This window comes from Arvicola amphibius, chromosome 15, assembly GCF_903992535.2.
Source record: "Arvicola amphibius chromosome 15, mArvAmp1.2, whole genome shotgun sequence".
NCBI classification, from domain to species: domain Eukaryota; kingdom Metazoa; phylum Chordata; class Mammalia; order Rodentia; family Cricetidae; genus Arvicola; species Arvicola amphibius.
In genome coordinates, this window is record NC_052061.1 from 44,322,544 (window position 1) to 44,337,236 (window position 14,693).

Here is a 14,693-nt window from a genome sequence, read left to right on the forward strand (position 1 = left end):
TGTGATTTATTGGGAATAAAGTGGATCTTATTAACATTTTAATAAAGATAATCTTTTTGCACTGTGTAAGAAGTGGCTGCCAGTCCCGGGTGCAATTCCAAGGAAAGTGGAATAGGCTGGCATTGCCCAGCCTGATTTGTGAGGCTGGGTCCCAGGAGTCCAAAAAAAAAAAAAAAAAAAAAAAAAGGCAACGTGCTGCCTGCTTGCACTGAGGGGGCTTACCCCCACCCCAGAGAGGTGCTGGCTCCTATCTGCCATGCAAAACGAGGGAGCATTATGAAGGAATCCGTCTTGTAAAGCCATTGGTCCTGGTCATCAGCCGCTACCCAATGCTTTCGCGATGCTGCCGCTGATCTATTTGGGAAGTTGGCTGGCTGGCGAGGCAGAGCCTCTCCTCAAAGGCAGGCTCCCACGGAAAATATGCTCAGTGCAGCCGCGTGTGTGAATGCAAACGCCGCCAGGCGCTTCTTCTAGTCGGGCAAGATGCAGCCGAGAACTCCGCTCGCCTTGTGCATTCTGCTGTCCCAGGTAGGGAATGCGAGCCGCGGGCAGCGCGCTCCGCACCAGCTTTCGGCGTTCGGATCGCCCTGCTTGGCGATGGTCAGGAGCGATCTGAGGGTCGCGGGGCTCCTGGCGCGGCCATGCAGGCAGACCCGGCTCGCTCAGATGCGAGGTCACCCCCAGCTCCGATCCTAGAGGGGCCTGTCTCTGCAAGCCGGCTAGTCTCGGTGTGTGTGTGTGTGTGTGTGTGTGTGTGTGTGTGTGTGTATACACTCGTTCCGGGGAGGACAGAGCCTTTTTGCAAGCAGGGGCGACATCCTGGCTGACATCAAGTGAGGTAACTTTGGTTAGCCTCCTCCAGAATCTCGTGTATCGGGTACACACTCCTTTTGAGAGGACTCCTGGGCGTTGTGCTTGCCCGCTTAGCCCAGCGTCTTAGCCGGGAAAGAGCCATTGCATTCGGGATCGCGAGCTGCTGGGCTGCCGGTCTGGGAGAGGCCAAAGCTGGCATCACTGACTTCCCCGGGTCCTCTCTTCGCCCAGCCGGGCTGGCAAGCAGCAAGGAGCCTCCCGCCAGCGGATCTCCGCAGCCCGGCTGCTGCTGTCGTTCTAAGCCCAGGCGCTCGCCGCTCCCGCATTGGGGTCTTCCGGCTCTCTAGCCCTGGGCTCGGAAGGGCCTGAGAGCAGTCCCCTCTCCAGAGTGCAGGCCCAGTACCCCAGCTCCTTGTGCCCCCATTGTCCAGCCAGCTGGAGCTCCTGCCCGAGCCCAGGCTGCCGCCTCTGTTGTCTTCCCCCGGGCGGGTGGCACTGAGAGCAAGGAAAAAGTTCAAGCCTCCCCACCAGGCTGCAGCTGCTTGCTGGGTGACCCTCCAGACTGCTGTGGTTCCAGGGCAGGACTGACAGAGCAGGAGAGGCGTGCCCGGGGCTCTCCTCAGCCAGGCTGAAGCTCAGAGATCCCTGGAAGTTTGGGTATAGGAAAGCAGTGCTTAGGGGACAGGTAGAAGCTTTGGAGGCTAAGGGGGCACGCCCAGCACTCCCCTGGGGACTGATGCTCCAGAGAGCATACTGGCTCAGTCCCTCCTTGTCCTTTTAGGCACCCTCTGAGACCCAAAGCTGCCAGCCTACAAGTGGGTGGGAGCAGCAGTGTAGGGCCACGCAGAAGGGAGTGGAGAAGAGAGGGAATGCCTGAGGCATGGGTGTTGAGTTTCTGGCCAGGATTCTTGGTGCCAGAGGAAAAGGCACATGGTTGAGCACGAAGTGGAAAAGAGGAAAGGAAGTCAGGGTTCTAGGTAGCCTTCTAAGGGGAGACGCCTGCTGAAGAGAGGCTGGCATCCCAGAAATGCAATGGCCATAGAAACGACTCGTGTGTGTGTGTGTGTGTGTGTGTGTGTGTGTGTGTGTGTGTGTGTATGTGTGTCCCTACCAGGATCCTGCATAAGAGGAAGATGCTAACTGATGGCCAGGCTTGCTTTCCCACCCTGACTTCTGGCATGTTCTTCTATGTACACACAGTCCTGGGGAGCAAACGGTTGTTGCTCCTTCCTTTCTGGGAATTTGCTTGCTGATTCCCCAGGGGTCCTGATATGGATCCTATGCTGCCTTTTGAACCAGCTTTCCACACCTCCAGGGCTCTAACTATCCCTAAGGTAGTAGGTCGTACATCTCCCAATTAGCAAGGTGGGGCAGAGCAACCCTGGATGGAAAGATCCAGGCAGATCCTTCTTGTCCTCTGCTGCTCATAGAGCCAGCGTGGGCCAGTTCTTCACTCTATTTGAGTTCCCAGGTTCTCCACAGTCAGAGAATCCATTAACATCGGCCCGGAGAACTGCTGGGCCGTTGAGTGGACAAGGCTGTATGCAACAGGCAGCCCTAGGCTATGTGTTTCACAACATCCACCTCGCTGGGAGCTGTTGGCCTCTGGGGCGTGGAGTGCTGCCTTATCCGGGACTTTCATACTTTTCCTGTCTTGGTATGGGTTTCTCCCTCAGTGTGATTCCAGGGCTCATCCAAATTAATGCTTTTTCTATGAGCAAAGCAGACTGTGGGAGAGCTTGCAAAAGTCTCCAGGACTGGGGCTGCGGGCTTCAAACAGGGCGCCTCTGCAAAGCAACTGGTGTGTCTCCTCCTGCGGGGCAGGCTGGCACAGGTGGCTTTGAAAGCATACTCGGTTGCTTCTAAACTGGAAATAAGTGGCCAGCCCTGAGGGGCTTATTTCTCTCCTTTGATTGTCGTGCATAATCAGGGCACAAATCTGCATCAGGATGGTAACTGATGTTCTCCTGGCGGCAGCACCTGGAGGGGAAATAGTCTCTACCCGTGCAAGGTGCGATTGAATTCACCAGCAAGGGGTTTAAGGGCAGGGGGTTCTTTGTGCCATCCAGAAAAGTGGGTGTGTGCACGGGGTGGGGGTGGGGAGGACTCGGGAGCCTGTGAGTCAACAAGCCTAACCCAAACTTTCCCGAGGCAGAAAGAAAACAGAAGAAAGGGGAAAACAATGTGATAGAGTGAATTAGTCACTGCCCTGCGGAGCTAGGGCAAGCCCATGTGTGTTTTTCCACACAGTCATGCATACAGCAGGCACTGGGCCCAGCTTGGAAGCTATCAGCCTCTGGCTGCTCGTTGGCACACTTGCCACTTTCCAAATTTGGGAGGATTGGGGGTGGGGGTGGGCTTCTAAACAATAAGGCTCCAAGACCTCTCCTCTCTCCTGGGGTGCTCTGGGAAAGCCTGTCCCGGAAGTAGCGGCCGGAATTTGGCTCCCGCCACGAATGTGCAACAAATGAACACAGAAGCGTGAGTTAGAAATTCCACTGTGGATGGGATTGCCCACTCCCATGAGGCGGCACTTCCACCCAGCCTAGCTTCTCACAATGCATGAGCAATCCCCCAAGAATTAATTTCTAGGGAGTGGCTCAGGTCTGGAGAGCTGTCCCCCCACAGTGCCCAAAAGTATTTCCATGGAATTCTGTGCTGTTGGTTTAAAGTGGAGAGTTTTTTCTGGGAGTGGGCATCTTGCCTTCTAGGACTGCAAGTGAGTCTCCGCATCTTCTCATGTAGCTGCCACCCTGCCTGCTCTATTTTAAGAGCCTGGTTCATATGCAAAGCCTTTCCGATGAGGGCAGGGACTTGGAGTCTGAGAGGGCACCCCAGCCCTTCCACTTGGGGCGGCCTGCACCATTTCAGACGTTCCAGGGAAACATGGGAGCAGAGCAAGTGTCTGCCGCGGTGAAAGTTCGCATGTCTGAACATTATTATAAATATTTTTAGCAAACCCCAAAATAGTTTAAATACACTACTAGGCTGAATATGTGACCTGGATTTGTGTAATTCCACCGAGTTACTGGAAACCTCCAAAGTCCTCTTAGCAGATCCTCCCTCTTCTGCCTCCTTCCTTCTTCCCTTTTCCTATCTTGAGCCCTCCTAAATAAAATCTATTTCCTTCTAGAAGCATCTTTGGTGTGTTGGAGTAAAGTCACCCACCCCATGCCCTCAAAAAAATCATTCCCCACCGTGATGCGATCTGTCTTCAGGTACTAGGACTTGGCAGTGAGAAGCAATCAGTCACCTGAAGTTAAGGGAGAGCCCAGGTCTTGAAAACCGTACTTTTCCTTTCCGTCTGAAAGCACAGCTACACAAGAGCCCGGATATCTTCTGTTGCGTGGAAGGAGAGGAAACGACGAAGCTTCGCTTTCGGTTCCTACCTGATGACAGGCATATTATCTTAACAGCCTAAAATCGTTCTGTGGTTGTGTGTGTGCACACATGCCCATCTTTGCGTGTTTTGATCTCTCTCTCTTTTTTTTTTTTTTGTACCTGATGAAAATTTTCTCCAGAAGGGGGCTCCATCCACAGGCTTACAAAATTCCGAGCCTGTAGGTCTTATTCTGGAGAATTCCGCTGAAGCGAAGCAGGTTCGTCAGAAGGAAACGCTTTCTGTTCTGGGTTTTCTACTACACACGGTCCCTCGCTCTTTTCCCACGGTCTTTTCATCCTTCTTTTCCCTTTCTCCTCATGGCTGTGGTCTCGTTCTATCTTTACTCTTCCACCCCGTGTCCCTGGAGGGTGCGAGCAGGGACAGCTTTCAAAGGACTTGGCAGACAATGCGGTCCTGAGCCAGGAGGAAGTCTGAACATTTCCTGCTGTTTTGATTTTGGTTAGACCTGGCTTTATTCTTTAGGCTGCAGAGTCAGGAAACATTCTGCCTGGGAAGGAAGAGAATTTTTCACCACGGCACACCTCCCAGAAGGGTGAATCCCTTGGTGACAGCTTGCGTTTCAGCGCCAGTTGAGAAGGAGAGGGACATACATATTCGTCTGTCATCCAGTCACAATGATGGATCCAGCAGAATCAAATCAAGCATCCAGAGGCTTGGGCCCTCTTTACATTTAGCTGTCAGCGAGGTGTCTAGATGCCCTGGAGAATCTGATCTACCGAGGGAGGCTGCCAGCACGGTTCCCCATGGCCTGTCTCCTCTGCCACCAGGATGATGGCCATATCCTGGTGCTAAGGATGAGAGTCAACCTTCTCTCCTAGGCTAGGTTAAGGCTAATATGAAGAAGTGACATCTCAGACTTGTTCCCACCTAGGCAGAGCCTGGTGGGTAGGCGGTGGACTGGGGATTAGTCAATTGAACCTCATGTCATCTGCTTGATGGGATCTATCTCAACTCTTCAACTCCAGTTTCTGGGCAGGAGTTCAGACTGGCAACCGCTGGTCAGCTTAAACTTATGGAGGTGACTGGTGGCCCAAATCTCTTAAACTTCATGACATCAATACATTTAAAAGACAATCCAGATTTTCTGCATTTCTTGAAAACTCTGAGGCCCTGGCTATTTAAGTTCTCTACGCTGGTTGGCAGGAGCTGAGCTGCTACTGCCCCCTTCAGGCAGAACCTGTTTTGCATTTGGCCGTAATTCCTCCACCCACTTCTGGAAGCACTCTGCACACCCACTATGGGAATTCTGCGTACTTGATCCTACAGCTGACCGATCCTGTTATTATAAACTCAGGCTCAATAAAACCCATGTGGGCAACTTCTTAGCGCTGTGTTACTTTAGAAGGAAGCTGCATAGGACTGGAATATTGGTGGGTAAGGTGCTTGTGGTATAAGCATGAGTTCTTGAGTGAAATCTCCCACACCAAGCGTGACCCCGGCACTGTGAGGGGTGGAGGCAGGAGGATCACTAGGGCTTGGTGGCCACCAGCCTATCTCCAGATTCAGTGGGAGAGCCTGTCTCAAGAGAATAAGGTGTAGATGGGTAGAGCAGGAGACCCTATGATCTCCTCTGTCATCTGAGCATGTGCGCACACAAACACACGGGCAGGCACCCACACATTCATGGAAGGGTAGTGACACACAGCCATGATGCCGATGAAAGGGAGAAGCAGGTGACTCTTAGATCCCCACGATGAAACGCAGATGTATGTTTTGGAACCAAGACAACCCCTCCTCCCCCAGGACGTTATTGTCAGTGCTGTTGGGGACAAACAACACCCAGACCATGGCTCTGCTCATGGTAGCAATGTAAGGACAGGCAGCGCCCTGCAGCCCCGAGTCCCTGTGAACAGTGGCATGCTAGAGACCTGCTAGGATATGTGAAGCTGGTGTGTTATACCCTCAGCATCCAGAAGGACAAGCAGCCAGGGAGAATGAGAAATCACATTCTCAACTACAAACAGAAAGCAGCAAGCCTTAAAGTGGAAGTGGAGCAAGGCTATATGGCATACTTCCTTCAGCGAGGCTGCATTCACTCCCCAGACAGTGCCACCAACTGGGAACCAAGTGTTCACATACCTGAGCCAGTGGAGGATATTTCTCACGCAAGCCTCCACATGCTAGCGGTGCCCTGAAACAGATGTTCTGTGTCTGTCCTGAACAGCTGATGCCCACTGCCGCCCTGCACAGCACACAGCATCAGAGCTGTGGCTAAGGTTCTCTGGTTCCATTAACACGACAGCAACCTGTGTGTCTCATCCCACTGGAGTGGGTAGGGCCCTGAGGGCTTTGGCTTGCCATAGCTACAGACCCCCCCCCACCCCCAAATGAGGGTAAATATAACTACACATTCCAGAAGTAAAGTGATTTATTTTTTTTCCCCACTGCCAGCCGAAGTCAAGTTCTTGAAAATTAACATTAGCAGTAGGCATGTTTTGGCATGTCACATCTAATTTCAAAGACACCAGCCAGTGTCACCGATCTGCTGCAGAGGCACAAAGACCCTGTGTCTCCCAGCTGAATACAAGCTGAACTGGGCGGAGGGCAGAAGTCCTGACACATGCCCAGGCAGGGCCGGAAATGAGCTCAGCCTCCTGCAGAGCCTAGAGGCCCGCTGAGGAATGCTGCAGCCTTCACCATCCCTGCCTCCTGGTTGCCCAGGCTGTCGTTGCTTCCCCTCCAGGTGGCGGAGAACCATTTGTGTGGTGTGATACAGGACAGAGCTAGTAGCTGTGCACTTGGGAAGCATGTGCTTCTGGGGAACTCTTTCTGTCCATCTGTGGAGAGTGCCTGGGCATTGTTGTAGAGCCCACAGCTGGGATGGGATGGACAGGCTCACCCTCAGCTGCCATGAGCTGTAGGCATCTGGGGACATCTGACTCAGAGGTGACAAGTTATAGCCTGTGGGCTGGTTCCTGCCTGAAGTCTGTTTTTATAAATAGTTCATTTGGACCAAAGCCATACCTACTCGTTTATAGAATTGTTACGACTGCTTTGTGCTTTAACAACAGAGTTAAGACTGCCTGGCCCCGATACCATCTGTCTCTTTACCAAAACTGTCAGCTGGCCCTTGGTTTAACTCAAAATTACAGGCAGAGAGGGAACATAGAGACTTTTCAAAGGGGTGTGGTGAGGGTTTCAGGGATTCTTCACCCCAGGTCCCAGTACTGAAGTAAATTGACCATAGGAGAACTCACTTTGGACTAGGGCGCCCACAAATATCTAAGATTTCTGCATGGGCCCACAGTGTTCCATGTAACACTGGTGTGTTTAGGGTCCTGTTGCTAATATGGCAGATTCAGTTTCTGTTCTCTTGGGGCTCTGCTTGGCAGGGGGAGGGATCAATATCAATTAATGAATAATTTAAAAGCTAGACAACCACTGTGAAGGAAGGCAATACAGTTGTGTGAAGCTGTGCCACCACAATATTGTGTTTGTTGTCTGGGTTTTTTTTTTTTAAATCTTTCTCCTCTACTGAAATATCCATCCCATGGTGGCAAGTGCTGTTGTCTTCTGATTCATCCAAGACTATATCCCTGTGGCTCACAGCAGTGCCTGGCACAGAGGAGGCACTCGGGAAACATGGGTGGATGAACAGATGGATAATGGAAATAAGAAAGGCATCACATTCTGATAAAGGGTCTGGGAGCCTTCCCTGGCAGCCTTATACTGAAGCTCAAAGCCTTGGGAATGAAGTAGGTTGACCAAGACCCAGGAGAGGTTAGGCATGGGAGAGGTATTCTAGGAAGAAGGCACAGACTGGTTGACACCTCTGTGCAGAAGGGGATAGGCCAGCCTGGAGAGTGATCAGGGGTGTGCCCAAGAGGTGGCGAGCCCTTAGGCCTTTGTGGGTCACTTCAAGAGTTTAGTGTTTGTTTCTAAGTGATGGGTAGCCATGAAGGTCACAAGGGGAGGGTGTGGAGGGACCTGGCCTGATGTCTCTCAGCTTCAGTGCAGCAAATGTCTGGAGCGGGATGTGGTTTTGAGAAGATATGGGCCTGAGCTAATGGAGGGGAGACATCTAGAGGGGAGGGACAAGATGTGTAAGACAAGCTGATGGGGGCATTTGTGGGTAAGACCTGTGGGGTATGGGGGTGGCTGGATTAGTGATGTCAGGCAAAGTCTGAGGGTAAAGGACCCTGCTTTAGTTCTAACCTTGGCAGCGGGAACTTGTTGCTCAAAGAGGAGCACAGGTGCTGAACATTAGCTGAGCACCTGGGTACATGTCAGGGCAGGGGTGCTGGCCAGATGGTCCAGTGTTCAGAGGGGCATCTGGATCCCATGATATGGGTGTTCTCAAACCTTGTCTATGCCTGCATCGGGGATGGGAACCATGGGGTCCTGGATGTGTCCTTGATTAGAGTGACCGGGGTGAAGCCCCTACAATTAGCCAATCTCTGAAACTTTTCATGCAAAAGCTATTTTCGAGGAGCCTTGCCAAGCCTTTTAATGGTTTTGTGAACATTCAATCAGCAGCGCTAGAGATATTTCTAACATGAAGCAAATAATGATCTACCAGTTTCAGAGTCATTTGGGGAATGCTAACAAGCCTTTCTTCCAGAGTGCGGTGTGTCGCCAGTGACTTCCATGCTCTGAGCTCGGGAGAATATCCAACTGGGTGCCAGGCAATGGTGCTTTGATAATGCCTAAAAACTCTCTCTCTCTCTCTCTCTCTCTCTCTCTCTCTCTCTCTCTCTCTCTCTCTCTCAAAAATCTAAACCATATGGTTTGCACTATTTGCCCATTTCTGTGGTGTAAATACTCCCGTGGTGGGTGGCTTCTATCGTACTGAAGAAAAGGCACCCGAGTTTGCCCTCTGGCTCCTACAAGTATACACACACACATATACAAACAGGCGCTTCCATGTTCACCTTCACACACACATACATGCACACATGGACCTGGAGATGCAGGAGGCCTGATGAGCTGTGTAGATATTTACAGGTGATTAAGGTCATGATCGCTGGCAAGGAAGCAGGCTCCCAGCACCCCTTGCCCACACACCAAGCTTGTTCTTCATGCAGGGCTCCACTGCTGCACCACAAGGCCCATGGGAAAGCCCTGGGTTAGTTCTCGGGGCAGTTTTAAGATGGGTTTTAATTTAGCTCTCCTTGGTGATCAGGACTATCTAACCCTTCAGGCTTTCTTGCCATTCAAATGTACACTGGTTTATCTTGGTTTGAGTTCTCCCAAACAACAATGGAGATACAAGCTTGGGTGCAAAAGGACCAACCTGGAAGGTGACCCAAGGGCTCAGAAGCAAATGAGTGGAGACAGACGTGAGAGGAGGGATGGCACCAAACCAATGATGACTGTGCCCCTGGTCTACTACTGTCATGGCAAATGAGCTCACGGTTGCTGGGGCCCCCACGGGAAAACTATGTGAAATTTCCACATCATCCACCTGAAAGGCAGGCAGCTAGAGGTCACCTGTGCCCACCATCTGCTGGTGTTCCCCCCCCCCCCCAGAGCTCTGCTACCATTCACCCCTCTGTGTTTCTCTGCTGAGCCTTCGCTGGTGTGGTAGCGCATCCATGGTTTGGACCCTGAGCAGGGGAATGGGGAGGCATGCAGGTACTTGCTCTGGAGTGAGTGTGTGGTATCCTGTTCACTATTGTCAGGAGTTTTGGAACCTCCCCAAATAGAGCCAATGACTGAAGAAAGGACTGTGGTAATGTACATTCCTTTTATGTTTTGCTCATTAATTAATTAATTAATTAATTAATCTATATTTGGTTTTTTTCGAGACAGGGTTTCCCTGTAGTTTCTAGAGCCTGTCCTGGAACTAGCTCTTGTAGACCAGGCTGGCCTCGAACTCAGAGATCCGCCTGCCTCTGCCTCCCGAGTGCTGGGATTAAAGGCGTGCGCCACCACCGCCCGGCCTATTTATTTATTTTTTGTTGTGAGTATGTGAATGTGTGTTTATATGAGTGGGAACATTCACATGAATGGGTGTGCATGCATTGTTTGTATGAATATGTGTGTTTGCATGGGAACATGTGTGTGTAGATGTCTGAAGCTGACACTGGTGTCTTCTTTGATAACTCTCCACTTTATTGTTTGAGGCAAGGTCTCTTCCTGAAGTCAGAGTTCACCTATTCTGACTCATCTAGCTTGAAAGCTCATCTTGAGGATCCCATCTCTGCCTCTTGAGTGCAGTGATTACAAGATGCCACCATGCCTGCTTGGTTTTATGTGAGTTCTGGGGATTCAAATTCTGGCCCTCGTGTTGAGTTCTGTCATCTGAATTATCTTCTCATATGATGGGCATTCTTTTGAGCCTTCTGATTCAGGATGAGCACACATCTCTAGATACTCTCTTTCCCACTAAATAGTCATCCTCTGCTAATGCCCTGGGTTGCTACCTTAACCTTGTCTTTGATATAGGACAGATCCCACTACTTTGAGATAATTAACCAGTAAGCAAACCGAGGTGAAAGGAATGAACTGTGGCTGTCTAGAGGACACAGCATGGGAGGAAAGTAAAGCATCTGAAGGCAATGGCCCTCATCCACTCAGTAAGTCATCACCAGCAGGCTTCTGCTAAGTGTGCAACACCCTCCAAGGCACCAGGAATGCAGAAGTGAGTAAGGTAGACCAGTTGCCTCCCGGTGAGCACTCACAGTGACACAAATGAACAGGGGGACCCATACTGTCCATCTGGTGACAAAGAGTGCTATGAAATACGACAGACAAGGGATTGGCAGGGAGAGAGGTACAGCTCCTGCCTCTTTGCTGGTGGCTGGGTAACATGGGTACTGTATCCCCATGTTTCCTGAACCCAGTTCTGCCCCTCCCTTACCCCGGTAATCGTGTAGTTTGCTTTCAAGGCGATGCTGTGAATTTGTGGAGAACAGAAATGGGGCTTGGTGGATGGGTGTTGAACAACTGGAGTCAGTTGCTGCCTCACATCCGGCTCTGGACTGTGTGCTGGTCGGTTGAATCCATCTAGAGAGATTCCACTTTGTTTTATTGTTGATTCAGTTCATCTGGAATAATTCTAAATTGGTATTGTTGACATACAATGGAGCTGAATTTTACTCAGAGGTTGGGTTATAAAGTCAGGGTTTAAAGCAAACACAGAGTTGTCATTAACCTTGAAATCTTTGAAGTCGCCCATTAAAGTGCAGTATGTGTGGTTTTGTGTATGCACGCCTGTGCTGTAATCAATATAGAAAAATGTATAATGCATGCAGCCATGTACAGCGCATAACAAAGAATACAGGCAAGATATAATTTCACAACACTTAATTGCAGTAGCTACATTGTTCTTTTCCCTTCGGTCTTTTTCTCCCTGGTAAAAGAAAGAGATTTGTGATGGTTAAATGTGTGTATGATGAGACTCCTTGCATTCATTTAAGCTGGGCTCCTAATAGTACTTTCCTTACCTGGCTATGCAGTGGGAAGGGCAAAAGGTATTTCCTCTTTTGTGTTCCACCTCAGTTTTATCTCCAGTCTTAGCCAGATGCTTCAGGGCAGGAGAGCTGCAAAGGCAGAAATGACAATAGCAGACGTGGCGGCTGTCTGTGTGGTGTTGACTCTGAGCGAGGCCCCCTTGGACGTGCAGTATTGACTAGGAGTGAGGTGACCTCCGCGTGAGGTGTTGACTATGAATGATCCCCTCTCTGGGGCTCACCTAGTCAAGTAATGAAGAATCCTCTCAGATTCCATTGCCCACTTAGGGGAGGTCCTGGAGGCTGGGTAAAGGTCACACAGTTTTAGGGTAGAGATTCACTCAGTTTCAAACACAAAAGACCCCATGTTGTATGATTCCGTGCCATGGAAGGAACTGTTCTGGGGAGATAAATCCATAGTAACACAAAACACATATGATTTGCCTAGGGCTTGGGAGGGGCGGGAGAGAGGGGCTGTGAATGGATGTGGGGTTTCTTTGGGAAGTTAGGATTGTTTTTTGAAATAGAATAATAGTGATGATCCATACCCATCACTGCTATGAACATATTGTCTAATCCCACAGCAACATGTATTTTAACAGGGTACAATTTATGTCATATTGCATCTCAATAAAACTAAAGTGTTATTAGATAGAAAACCAAGCCCCTCTGGGTCAGGGCAGCCCAGGCTCAGGGCTTTGGGTACTTAGTGCCTGCACACTTTCCTTCAGGCAGTCACCACGAATGGTGTTGTGGTGACAGAGAAAATGACCTCCAAAGGGAGTGGCACCATGAGGCGGTGTGGCCTTGTTGAAGTAAACGTGGCCTTGTTGGCGGAAGTGTGTCACTGTGGGGGGCGGGTTTTGAGGACAAGCTGAGTCTACTTCCTGTTGCCTTCTGGTCAAGATCTAGCCAGCACCATGTCTGCCTGCCTGCCACCATGCACCTTTCCGTGATGATAATGGATTGAGCCTCTGAAGCAGTAAGCTGTCACCTCAATTAATTGTTTGCCTTTGTAAGAATTGCCATGGTCCTGGTGTCTCTTCAAAGCAATGGAAGCCATAGCTAAGACAAATGGCCCAGTAACGCCCAGTAACATTCTCCTTTCATGAATTTAGTCACCCTTCCTGACTGCTGCAACCAAATACCTGCCAAGAAGCAACGTAAGGAGAAAGGGGATTATTTTGACTCACTTTGACTCAGTTTCCAGGAACAGTCTGTTATGATGGAGAGGAAGGCACAGCGGCAGGAGCATGAGGCAGCTGGTCTCGTTGCATCCACAGTCAGGAAGCAGAGAGAGACGCACACAGGGATCCAGCAAGCTTTCTCCCTTTTGCTTGGTCCTGGACCCCAGTGCGGCCCATAAGGCAGTGCCACTCACATTCAGGGTGGCCCTGGCCTTTCCATCTGAACCTTTCCAGAGACACCATCAGAGGCAGACCCAGCAGTGTGTTTCCATGGCAATTCTAAACTGAGTTGACCTTGGAAATTCACTGCCACCCATCCCTATCACCTTCGCTTTAGAGAGACAAGGCTACGAGAAACTTTCTGTGTACAAGATACTGTACCCGGATCAAGAACTAGGTAGTTTGGGCTTACCTCTCACCCTTGCTGCCAGCACAGATTTTTCTTAGACTGGATATGTCCCATTAAAGTCATCTATGAAGTCCTGAGCTGCTTACCTCAGGCAGTTCAGAAACAGTGGGGCAGGGTAAACGACTCTAGCAGACTGGAGCATGGCAAACATGGAGCCGGCAGCTTCTGTCCTTTACGCTTCTCCCCCTTTGCTAAAACCCGTTAGAATCCATTCCTAAAGCTAGCCCCCAAGGTCTGTTCCCTAAGTGGGCCACTGATTCATTCCTAATACAAAACACCAAGGTCCAACAATCAGAATTCATTGTTTGGCTAATACATCCAGTCAGGACTCAACAGCTCACTCTAGCACAGACCCCACCCCCTTCTCCTTAAAACCCCACTCTGTTTTTCTTCTTTGCTTACACTTGCTGCTGCTGCTGCCTCGGCAGCTGCCACCTTTGGAGAGAGCTCCCTGTCCCTCAGGGGTAATACATGTCCTTTGAGCTGAGAATTTGGTATCCCAGGTGCCAGCCTCCCTTACATAGGAGGAAGAGAGGGGAATGGTCTTGGTTGGCATGCTAACTGGAATTATGCTCAAGCCGATAGCTTCTTCTGGAAGGATTCAGAATTTACCCAAATCCAACACGAACCCTTGGGTGTTTTGGTCAGGGTGGCGATGGGAAGGGACATAAGATCTCAGGCCTCCTGGGGGGTCTTGTGCTGACACCGAGGACTCACCACCTTCCCACTTAAGGACACCACCTCCAACTCGTTAAAGTTCTGAAGTTCCCCGGTCCCCCTCCCTGTGGAGATGACTCTCTTTGCCTTCACAGAGGTGTTAGTTATTTGCATTTTCTTCTATGTTTCTGTACAGAATGGCTACGTCATTAGCTATGCACAGTGCAACCAGAAAGGGCAGCTAAAGTCTAGTCTCCCAGCCAGGCTCAGGGCAGTGTTTGGGTTTAAGCTTTGTAAAGGCAACGCTTGGGGCCATCCTGGGTTTGCAACTTCAAGGAGCAGGTGGGGAGCTAACCACTGGGGACATAAAACTTCAGAGGTCTGGAGGGCTTGTGATCTAGTCTCCCAGTGTTAGGTGACAGAGGGTTAACTTTGCCTAGTTCAGTGTGTACGTGTGTGTCTCACCCACTGAGCCATCCCTCCAGCCTCTTCCCCCTTCTTTTTGTGTTTTAAGATTTATTTTATTTTTATCTTATGTATATGGGTGTTTTGCCTGCATGTATGTCTGTGTGCCACTTGCCTGGTGCCAATGGGGGCCAGAAAAAGGCATCAGAAATTTTGGAACCAGAGTTACTGATGGTTTTTTAAATGCTATGTGGGTGTTGAGAATGAAACCTGGGTCCTCCGGAAGGGCAGCCCTCTTAGTCGCTGAGCGGTCTCTCCAGCTCCTTCTTCCTCCAGTTCTTAGACTTCCCTTAGAATAAGTAAAACCATGTGAGGGGATTTCTTCTGCTCTCATTGTCCAGTTCTCTTGATGTTCCACCTTGTAG

The 14,693-nt window shown here is 50.3% G+C and overlaps 1 protein-coding gene across 1 annotated transcript in view; it reads left to right on the plus strand.

The window, feature by feature from the left end:
• Positions 1–423: 423 nt before the first annotated feature.
• The window catches only part of Cdh13 (cadherin 13), a 950,975-nt gene continuing 936,705 nt past the window's right edge, over positions 424–14,693 (plus strand). The window contains exon 1 of the mRNA XM_038312938.1: positions 424–528. Within this exon, the coding sequence (XP_038168866.1) occupies positions 484–528 (45 nt within the window). The 5' untranslated portion in view covers positions 424–483. The remainder of the gene's footprint in view (positions 529–14,693) is intronic.